Source organism: Bufo gargarizans, chromosome 2, assembly GCF_014858855.1.
Source record: "Bufo gargarizans isolate SCDJY-AF-19 chromosome 2, ASM1485885v1, whole genome shotgun sequence".
NCBI classification, from domain to species: domain Eukaryota; kingdom Metazoa; phylum Chordata; class Amphibia; order Anura; family Bufonidae; genus Bufo; species Bufo gargarizans.
In genome coordinates, this window is record NC_058081.1 from 220,957,929 (window position 1) to 220,970,109 (window position 12,181).

The following is a 12,181-nucleotide window of genomic DNA, read 5'->3' on the forward strand; positions in this document are numbered from 1 at the left end:
CAGTACCACGTGTGACCACGTCTCTTGTCCTGTATACTAGGTGTAATTCTCTGTATCTGCTCTTATTCTGTACTGTATATATGGACACTGCACAGTACCACATCTCTTGTCATGTATATTGGGAGTACAGTAATTCTCAGTATTAGCTCTTGTTCTGTATATATGAACACTGCACAGTACCACTTCTCTTGTCCTATATACTGGATGCAATTTTCAGTATCAGCTCTTGTTCTGTATACTAGGTGTAATTCTCTGTATCTGCTCTTATTCTGTACTGCATACATGGACACTGCACAGTACCACATCTCTTGTCATGTATATTGGTTGTACAGTAATTCTCAGTATTAGTTCTTGTTCTGTATACATGGACACTGCACAGTACCACTTCTCTTGTCATGTATATTGGGTGTACAGTAATTCTCAGTACTAGCTCTTGTTCTGTATACATGGACACTGCACAGTACCACTTCTCTTGTCATGTATATTGGGTGTACAGTAATTCTCAGTATTAGCTCTTGTTCTGTATACATGGACACTGCACAGTACCAGATCTCTTGTCATGTATATTGGGTGTACAGTAATTCTCAGTATCAGCTCTTGTTCTGTATACATGGACACTGCACAGTACCAGATCTCTTGTCATGTATATTGGGTGTACAGTAATTCTCAGTATCAGCTCTTGTTCTGTATACATGGACACTGCACAGTAGCAATTCTTTGGTCCTGTATGCTAGGTGTAATTCTCAGTATCTGACCTTATTTTGTATATATGACACTGTACAGAAACCACCTCTCTTGTCCTGCATGTTAGGTGTGATTCTCAGTATTGTCTGTGTCTGCAGACTTCACTTCAACCAGGCATTATTTCTGACAATCATAGTGTCTGGACAATAGAGTCCAGAGTCATTAACGATGTTTGGGGACATGGTGTATGTAAATGAGCAATCATATGTAAAAATGTTGTGCATCATTTAACACACATTCTGTATGTTAGAATCTAACCACAGAAATGTGTCATTTTGGTGTGTATGAGTCTACAGCTGTGTTTATGCTGTACAGATGTGCACTTGTTACCAGTTTAAGCCTATTCTTGACTTCCACACATGCTACAGTGACTGCATACCTCCATTTCACTGTCCCTATGAGTGTCAGTGACTGCTCACTTGTCACTTATTTTCCCTATGAGTGTTAGGGCGAGGACAAATGGGGCAAAAACCACAGAAGAATATGGCCACTGAATGTTAAGTGGATGCCTAAGGATTATATATAGAAAATAAGAGTAGGTACGGAACATCATATCCAGTATACAGGGCAGGAGAAGTAGTACTGTGCTTTTCCCATATACACAGAATAAGGCCTCATGCACACGGCCGTTGTTTGGGTCCGCATCCGAGCCGCCGTTTTGGCGGCTCGTATGCAGACCCATTCACTTCAATGGGGCCGCAAAAGTCTGCATCCGTTGCTCTGTTCCGTGGCCCCGCTAAAAAAATATAACATGTCCTATTCTTGTCCGCGCTTTGCGGACAAGAATAAGCATTTATATTGAAGGCTATCCGTGCCGTTCCGCAAATTACGGAACGTGCACGGACGCCATCCGTGTTTTGCGGATCCGCGATTTGCGGACCGCAAAACACACCATGGACCAAGAAAATATACTGAGAATTACAAGACAAGAGAAGTGGTGCTATTCAAAGTCCACATATAAATTAGCTCAAATACTGAGGATTTCACCCAGCATATTGGACAAAAGAAGTGTTAATGTACAATGTCTAGATCATTTATACACCAATGTAGCACAAGGTAAAGAGAATCAACGCAGACATCATGAAAAAGCCTGACAATCCAGGCGTATCCAGTTTTTTTAATGTGGCATCAAAACTGTTGAATTTTTAATAAAGACCTATTGTAAAAATGACTTAGCCCAAAATGAGTAAAACATTTTTAAATGCCCCAGAAGGTGTTCATAGTCTTTAACAGCTGCCATGAAGATTTTTTTGAGACCTCTTAATATCTCATCCCCTTTGCTGCAGAGTTTCCACATATCCACTACGTGTGAACTTACCCGTATGCGCACGGTCACCTTTATTGTTTCCTTGAGGTTTATTTTACCGGTAACTGCCTTCCCTGACTGTAAAGTGCAGTGGAACATGCTGGTACTGTAAAAGTACAAAGATCACATCTACCGGTATATTACTAGATTGTGCACCTTGTTTCCTTCTTACATACAGTAGATCTGAGTGATCTCCTAAAGACTGTGGATATTCGTTTTGAGGACATCTGCATATAAAGCTCTTTGTTAAAGAGAATAATGCAGTGGAAGTACATTAAAAACCTATTCAGAAATGTACGATGAGAGTTTTAATAACAGCCCTTCATTGTGCTCTGATGACCCCTTTTAACACACTTTACAAGCAGAACCTAAAAACCAACTCTGGAAGAGTTCACAGATCCGGCAATTGGTTTCCATGACAACCGCCTGTCCTGCAGGGTGTTACAGTAGCTTTCAACTTAGTCTGTTTTCCTTATTCTTTTTTAATGAAGCATTTTATTATCTTGTGACATGGGATCCATTGCAAGAATAAAGACAATTGATGGTGTCATGGGACTCTCATGATTGGAAATAAGGTTTCAGCCAGAAATGTCCTTGTTGCATAAGTTGTATGAATTTCCCAGGTCCTGTTTTTTTCTTCCTTTTGTAATCTAAAGTTTATCTTCACCCAAAGATTTATTATCTATCTCACACCGTATGTTTATATTTCTTACGGAAAACACCTCTAGGGTCCATTCACATGTCCATAGAATGGGTCCGCATCCGTTCCGCAAATTGCCATTCATTCTCTATGGGGCAGGAATGGATGCGGACAGCACACAGTGCGCTGTATGCATCCGCATTGCCGGAGCGCACCCCTGATCTTCCGGACCGCTGCTCCGGAAAAAAAATAGAACATGTCCTATGGGGGGTGCCGGCCGGGTGTATTGCGGATCCGCAATACACTACGGACGTGTCCTAAAAATGAGCAATGTTTAAAAACAGAAGCATTAAAGGTGTTATCCCATGAATAGTGTAACAATATGAAAATAAGACATCCAGGGTCGGTTTTAGACCAAATGTGGCCATGGGCAAAGCTGAAAGTGGGGCCCCAAATCCTGAAATATTGGACTAGCAGTCTGACAGAACCTTGTAGGCACGCACTGCCACTGTCATTTAACCCCTCAACACTGTCAACACTGATCACGGCACCTGTGAGTGAATGCAGAGGGATGCAGCTCCCTCTTCCATCTGATCAGAGCCCTTGCAGTGAAATCACAGGGCTCCGATCATTTGCCATGGCAGCCTGGATGCTGCTGAAGCGATCCAGGCCTGTCATGGCTTTCTCCATACTGAGCTATGCATGAGGCACAGCTCAGAATATAGGGTGTAAAAATCCTATTCGCCCTAATAGATCTCTATTAGGGTGAATAGGAGAGGCAATCAAAAGATCCCATGTACTAGGGGCTAATAAAAAAGTTAAAAAAAAGTTAAATGTTTTTTAAAACACCAATATATTAAAAGTTAAAATCCCCCCCTTTCCCAATTTTACATATAAAAATATATAAACAATAAAAAAAAAAACATTTTGGGTACCGTGGAATCTAAAAATGTCTGAACTATTAAAATATTTTTTAAAAAATATGTGTGTGGTGAACGCCGTAACGTAAAATAAATTAAAAACATGCAATTTGCCTTTTTTTTTTGTCGTCTTGTCCCCCCCAAAAATTTTATAACGGTGATCAAAAAGTCCTACATACTACAAACTTGGTACTAATAAAAACTACAGTTTGTCAAGCAAAAAACAAGCAAGTTATGGTTGTCAGAATATGGTGATGCGAAGAAATTTTAGATTTTTCCAAAGGTTTTTATTTTTTTAAGTAGTAAAAAAAAACTAAACTACTCAAGTTTGGCATTGCTGCATTTGTATTTAGCCGCAGAATAAGGACATCAGGTCATTTATAGTACATTATGAATGCTGTGATGTCAAAACCCCAAAAACCTTGCCGGAATTCTGTTTTCTTTTCAGATTTGCCACACAAAGAATTTTTTTCCTGTTTTCTAATACAACTCATGGTAAATTAAATGGTGGCATTAAAAAATTCATCTTGTCCCGCAAAATAACTATGTGAACTCGAAAAATAAAATCGTTGTGGCTATTGGAACGTAGGGGAGGAAAAATCCAAAATGTAAAAATGGAAATAGGCCCAGTCTTTAAGGGGTTAAAAAGCGAGCAATCCATGGATCAACTGATCTCCAATGGTCAGGCTGCGGAAAGCCCTACTAAGCAACTGTTATCTCTGGTGACAGCTCCTCCTAAAATGTAGTATTTTAAATGAACTGTTATGTATGTGAAACATAGACAGGACTGTTTGAAATTGCTCTAATTCTGGCTATAAGATGATATATAGAAGAGGGTTATCTTGATCATACAACACCATTACGTTTTCTGCACAGGACCATATCTGTTCTGTGGTCCACAAATTGCAGATTTCAAAATATGGATGCAGTCATGGTTCCCATTGTAAAAATGCCTATACTTGTTTGCAAAATAGACAAGTATAGGACATGCTCTATAATTTGAGGCATGGACACACGGATGCGGACAATAAACAGAAGGTGCTGCATTCGATCTGCCAAAAATGTGAATCAGATGCCGACAGAAAATACGGTTGTGTGCATGAGGACTTATTTATACAGAAAGATCATGGCTATGAACTATTACCATTCAGTAATGTTACTGCAAAATGTGACTATTATATATATAAAAATGAAAGGGCTCCACAATTAAAAGATAAAACAGTAAAACCTTCTTGCAAAAACTATTTACTTGTCAACCCTTCCTTCAGAAGGTATAATTAGTCAGACATCTGCTGGATCATAAAGTATAAGGCCTCTTTCACACGGGCGTCACGTTTTGGCTCAGGGTGCGTCCCCGGGTGCATTGCGGTAAACCCGCGCGAGTAGGTATGCAACCTGCGTTGCGTTGTTAGTTTATATCGCGCGGGTGCAATGCGTTTTGCACGCGCGTGATAAAAAACTGAATGTGGTTCCCAGACCCGAACTTCTTCACTGAAGTTCAGGTTTTGGTTTAGGTGTTGTGTAGATTGTATTATTTTCCCTTATAACATGGCTATAAGGGAAAATAATAGCATTCTTAAAACAGAATGCTTAGTAAAATAGCGCTGAAGGGGTTAAAAAAAATACAAAATAATTTAACTCACCTTAATCCACTTGTTCGCGCAGCCCGGCATCTCTTCTGTCTTCATTTGTGAGGAAAAGGACCTGTGGTGATGTCACTGATATCATCAAAGGTCTTTACCCAGGACCTGAAGAAAGAAGAAAGAAGAGAAGCCGGCTACGCGAACAAGTGGATTAAGGTGAGTTAAATTATTAATTATTTATTTTTTAACCCTTCCAGCGCTATTTTACTAAGCATTCTGTATTAAGAATTCTATTATTTTCCCTTATAACCATGTTATAAGGAAAAATAATATAATGATCGGGTCCCCATCCGGATCATCTCCTAGCAACCATGCGTGAAAATCGCACAGCATCCGCACTTGCTTGCGATTTTCACGCAGCCCCATTTACTTCTATGGGGCCAAAAACGCACAAAATAGAGCATGCTGCCATTTTTTACGCAACGCACAAGTGATGCGTGAAAATTACCGCTCGTGTGCACAGCCCCATATAAATGAATGGGTCCGGATTCACTGCGGGTGCGCATTGCACCTCACGCATTGCACCCGCGCGGAAATCTTGCCCGTGTGAAAGAGGCCTTACAGCGCATTGAAATCAAGGATAAACTACCAAATTAGGCTGGGTGCATCAGATGTGTCTGGACAGTTTTTTTTTCAGAGCCGGACTTAATTATATATACGGTATATGTGTGCGCTTAGTGCACAGGTCCAGTTTCAGTATAGACTGATAGCGCTGGACAGAAAAACGCTGCATGTGGCGATTTTCTGTCCGGCAATATTTTCCAGCAGGAATCACAACTGATGGATGGATATAGATGATCCCTTAGAAAACTATGGTATCAGGTCTAGCTTCAGTTTCCGTCGATTATTTTTTGCACCATGCTGGAGAGAAACTGGGTTGGATCACCGGACATATGTGAAAGAGCCCTATGTAATCGTATTATGCTAATGTTATCAGCTGAGATTAAAATGTCAATTCTTTAAAACCTAAAAGGTAACCAAGAATGCATGATTCCAATATAACTACATTATTTGATCCCTTGTTTACATGTAGAGAAGTTTTAAAACTTGATCTGGTGTTCAAAAAATGCATGCTTGTAACTAGTGTTGAGCAAAGCAAAGCATTCAAAGCAGAATTTAGTCAAAAGTTTCGGAAAACAATGAATCCAAATCTCCACGTGCTTCGTGGTAACGAATCAGGTTTTCCAAAAATGGCGGCTGCACATGTTACAAAGCTAAACTAAGTGTAGAGGAGACAAGTCTAGAATGCAATATCACCCATAATGCCGTGCAGCCAGCCAATCTGCAGATGGCCATCCCCTGCCACGCGGTCTCCATCATTGTCCAGTGAGCTGAGCATAGGGAGAGACATGACAAGTGCTATGCGCTAGGGACAGTGTTGCTGAATACGATTAATAGAAGACTATTAGAGAGGGGAGTGCAGGGAGAGCGTAGAGAGAGTGCAGGGAGACTTATTCTGCGCCTGTTTAATTTATTTATTCCTACATTTACTTATTCCTACATCAGCTATAAACTAAGATGTAATTCAATACCAATAAGATGGAAGCCTTTATTATTCCAGTGCCAGTGTGCCAACCAATACCAACCAGTCTGCACCCCTTAGGGGGGCCAGGTCTTAATGATGACCTTCCTCATCTTTGCTGGATTTACTTACTAGAAAAGTCAGCAAGATGCAGAGAGAGGAGGAGCTGGATGTTCCTGATAACATATTCTCATCGATATTAGATGATGTGGAAAAGGAGGAAAAGGAGATGGAAGAAGAAGGGCTCTCACCTGTAGGCAGTAGAGTGCTGGGGTTGGAGAAGTCTGTATGCCTGAGCTGATTAATATTCAGTGTTTACTGTCAAATAACCTGCAGGAGATTCAAAGGTTTAGGAAAACTTGATTTGTTACCTCGTTGCAAATCAAAGTTTTCCTAAACTATAGACCAAATTGCGCTTTGAATGCTTAGTTTCGCTCAACACTAATTTAAATGAATAAGTAACACATTTATACAAAAATTTTCACTCAAATCTATTAATCAGCTCAGCTCCTCCTGCTATATTATGTGATGCTGGAAGATTGGACTGAATTTTTAACATGGCAGGTTCACTTTAGATTTAGAGACAAAGATTATAATAGACTATAGGTAGGAAACAAATCAATACATTAATAATACAATGTAAGAGAATTACATACTCCCTCTAGTAGTTTTGCTGGGGCAGTCCTGGAGCCAGTCAGATCATGAATGAGGAACTCAGCCCAGTCTGTGCATTTGTCTTTTATTCCTGCAAAGACAATGGCTCTTGTTATTGTAACAATACGTAAGCTTCAGATTTCACCCTTAGCAATGCAGAGGATGAGAACTGGTGCAAATCCACATAAAAATCCCCAACTAAATCAGGAAGTTAGGCTACTTTCACACTAGCAGGGTCCAGCAAAAACTCTTCCGTTACTGATAATACAACCATCTGCCTCCGTTATGAACGGATCCGGTTGTATTATCTTTAACATATATTTAACATAGCCAAGACGGATCCGTCATGAACTCCATTGAAAGTCAATAGAAGATTGATCTGTTTTCTATTGTGGTAGATTGAGTCAGAGAAAACGTATCCGTCCCTATTGACTTGCATTGGGAGTAATGCTGGATCTGTCTTGCATCCGCATCCCAGGACGGAAAGCAAAATACAACATGTTGCGGTTTGCTCTCCGGTCTGGGAACGCAACTAAATGGAACGGAATGCAATTTGGAGCATTCCGTTCTGTTCAGTTCAATGTTGTCCCCATTGACAATGAATGGGGACAAAACTGAAGCATTTTTTTCCGGTATTGAGACCCTATGACGGAACTCAATACCGGAAAACTTAAACGCTAGTGTGAAAGTAGCCTAACCCGTGCTGATTTGGTGCAGATATGTTGAAGGAACACAGCAAAATACACATTAACATCCGTATGGAAAATCCACATAAACAGTGCTGTGCCGTGTGCATGTACCCTTACAGGTGTACTTCTGACAGTTTGGCCCTCAGATCAAAATAAGGCTATGCACCCCTGCTATAAAGATTATTAATTCAATATGAGTATTAAAAATGATTGGGGTTATCACATCCATTGCTCCACTTGCTAACCTCAGTGGCTAAGCACTATTCATGCAGAAGTGACTGCAAAGACAATGTCACATGAACGACGGATGTGACATCACCACTTCCAGTCCGATGGGACCAGACCCACGGTACTGGAATGGAGAAACTTTTAGCAGGTGAGTTAAACCTTTTCTTTGTTTTAGAACCCTGACTGTTCCCCTTATAGTTTTAACTATGTCAAACAACATAAAACAAACATTCTTCTCAAATACCCTATTAGAGAACTCTGAGTAAGGGCTCGTTCACATGAGCGTGTGATGCCCGCTGCCGTATTGCGGACAGCATTTGCGGATCCGCAACACGCGGGTACCGTTCCGTTTCAATTCCGCATCACAGATGTGGACCCATTCATTTCAATGGGTCCGCAAATCCGGAGATGCGGAACGGTGCGTAACGGAAGAACGGAACACTACAGAAGCACTACGGAGTGCTTTCTGGGGTTCCATTCCGTGCTTCCGCACTGCATAAAGATAGAACTTGCTCTATCTTTTTGCGGAACGGAAGGATCGCGGACCCATTCAAATGAATGGGTCTGCGATCCCCATTCACCTTCCCCACGGACTGTGCCCGTGCATTGCGAACAAGCCCTTAAACTGGGGCTACAAGTGTCTTGTGCAGCAGCAAGTCTCAGGAAAGTTTCATGACCAACTTCTCTGAAACTTTCTTTTGCATAATTATTATAGAGCTGCAATCTGACCGAAAAAATACAGCCAGATCTCAAAAAAACTGCAGGAAAGTTAATGATGGCAAACTCATGAGCGACTTGCGACCTGTGGCCAAAAGTCAACAGTGTTGGATTATTTTGTGAGTGTAGCCTCCCAGTTGCAGCATGTCCTATAGGGTCCTACAGCCTGAAAGGTAGTTCATGAAGACACAACAAATGTAGCCCCTACATGGGGCAATAAATTGCAGATATGCCATTATAATACATAGAAATACACAAAAACCTTCATATTTTAGTATATTTATTTTAATATTAGAAACAAGACTTCTCTTAAAAGCCTGTAACAAGAACTAATGCAGAACCTTTTGGACAGTTTTATAAAGGGTCGCTCTAATAAGAGATTGCATTCAGAGTGGATGCAAATATAATGTCATTCATGTCCATGATGCCAATGTGTTCTTTTAGCTTTTGTATTATTGGGACTTAACATATAAAAGCAAGCTTAAAAAGTTTGAAGAAAAGATCATGTGAGAAGAGTTGCTGTCCCAATGACATAACAGTACTAGTTATTATGGGGACGATTGAATAAAGGGAAATACAGTGAAAGAATCTGACAGGGTGCGATGATATGACATATCTAAGCCACATGTGACGCCTTTCTTCACAGCGCAGCTTATGTAGGTGAAGTTTATGATGGGCTTCAACTGTACAAATCACAGTGCCAAAAACTGCAGCACAAACTTGCAGCAATATGCATTAAACATGGTCTGTCATGCCACCCGGCATGCTACTGTTACCTTATCCTTGGTCAAGGTAATATCAATTTAATATAGACAGCCAGATATATAAGGGTCCCCACAACTTTTACAGACACAAGTTACTTCTTAGTTTACATTAGGCAAATAGCCAGTCACATGAAGTGACTCTAATTTATGAAACATATTCCTTTAAGAGCCCTTTACACTGCCCGATGTTTGGGCACATTATCGTTAACAAGCATTCAGGGACAGAGGTAGGAGTCGCTACCAGACCCAGGAGCCTGAGGGGGCCCAAAGACCCTTGTGCAGCATAAGAATTCAACGGTAGTATAGAAAGTGCATGCTGGAGGCTGGAGGGAAGGGGTTAGGTCAAGAATTTGGTAAGAAGTGAATGAATTTTTGCCTCAGGCAGCACGAAGGCTATGTGCCTCCCTGCCCCTGGCCACAAAGCACTGAGGGAAGGGGGGTCCAAGCTGAACCCTTGCATCAGGGCACATGAGCCTTTAGCTACGCCCCTGCAATAATCTGCCTGTATAATCGTGATGCAAAGCGCTTGTTCATCGGGTAATACATCATTGGGGCGGTCATCTAAATCATTGTTTGCTGGCACTAGATTTTGCGGTCTAATTAAGCTCTGCTGTCAGCAAACAATGATTCTGTATAGAGACGAGCGATGGCATCTCCATACTGTGGAGGAGATCGCTGCATGTAAATGTAGCGGTCTCCTTCACTGACGAGTAGGCGATTGTACGGAAGGAGCGCTTCCTTCCTGACAATCGCTTGCTACATCGCACCATGTAAAGGAACCTTTACTTTTCCTCTTCAATAGTGAAGAATGCCAGATAAGACCTGTCATGTATCAATATGGTGAGTTGTATTCCCAACAGGCTCTGCTTTAATCCATACGTCAGTCAAATACGTTATATGATAAATGCTTGCCATACACTGTATGCTACTTAAGAAGAGACTGAGGCTTGCAGAAGGATTGGTTATGATTCAAGAACAATGGGTGTTTTCTCTGAGTAAGTAGCAGGCAATCCACATACACTTTTTATATGCAAAAACATGCACATGCAAAGTCATTCTGAAAGTGGCAGTGGTCAACTGCAAGCACCTCTTCCTTTTCAAGAACTGAGGGCATTTCCTCCCCCCCAGGACTAAAAATCCTGACAAGCGAGAAGAATGTCAGATAGATCTGCAGCCAATTCTAATGCATATGCTAAGTATTTCTCATTAATTTAAATTCTGAAGTGTCTTTTCTCATAAGTCTGTATAGTGCTGTCCCTTTATTATTGCTACAAGAAGTTTATGAATAAATTGACATGCGGGTGTTACCAGGTGGGGGTGTCCCTAATCATTCTGACATTGTCAGTGTTGCCAGTGTCAGACTGTGCAGCGTTACAACCCTTGGACACTGGAATGGTAACGGCCAGTTGTCAATTTACTTATAGATTTATAGGAGGAATAACAGTGGAATGGCACAATGAGTCCTAGGACAAGAAGCTCCAGGATTGGTATTTACTAAAGCAGTCATGTCAGGAGCGGTGACAGATCCTCTTCAAGAAATGCACAGGATTCACTGTCCCTTGCATGCATGCATCCATGGTAGATGACTCTATGAAACAAATCACCTGGCCAGGTCTGTGCATCTCAACCCCATATGTGACTTTAGGGAGCTAAGTATCTTATTATTATTTTCTTCTATCTATTATATCATCCCCTACAAATACTTATATTGACCACCCCCTAATGAACCGCCAGATGTGGATGAAACGCGTCAGGGTTGTTATTTGCTGTGTCATCTATTTATTTTTATAGGTTTTCTACCCAAACAATATGTACACATCGGACATGTACACTAATGTAGGGTTTTATTCGTTTTTTTTTTCAGGCTTTAGGCACGGGGACAGGGTGCCTCCACCATCAGGGGGCATCCCTGGGCAGAGATTACTTCTAGGGCCGAACAGGGATAGATTTCTCTTCTACCCTTAGGCTCAGCTTTGCTACCCCAGATAAGCTTATCATTACCTGTACTAGCCCTGTTAGTATATTTGTCTTCAATTTGGTTTGTTAGGCGAGAGCCTTTCTGTCACATCGTTTTGGTTATTATTAGGGTTGTTTCCCTGTTACCCTTAAAATTAAAATAAAGGTAATTTTTAGAAGCACGTTTATTATTTTTCTTCTTGCATACTCAAATGAATTCATTACGTGCTCTTTATCTGCAACATCTGTCATTATTTTCCTTTTGTCCATGTTACATTTTAATGATATTACTATTATTTATTTGCTACCGAATGTTTCTTGTCAGTATGACTATTCCCTGATTTGATCAGTCTAATCCACATTACACTTGCAAGACATTATGGTATTGATATGTCCAA

At 40.8% G+C, this 12,181-nt stretch overlaps 1 protein-coding gene across 11 annotated transcripts in view; it reads right to left on the reverse strand.

Annotated features, from left to right (window-relative positions):
- The window catches only part of SFMBT2 (Scm like with four mbt domains 2), a 263,727-nt gene that overhangs the window by 106,898 nt on the left and 144,648 nt on the right, over nt 1-12,181 (reverse strand). For all 11 annotated transcript variants that reach the window (XM_044280033.1, XM_044280032.1, XM_044280036.1 and 8 more), the window contains one exon: nt 7,432-7,520. In XM_044280033.1, coding sequence (XP_044135968.1) covers nt 7,432-7,520 — 89 coding nt within the window. The remainder of the gene's footprint in view (nt 1-7,431; nt 7,521-12,181) is intronic.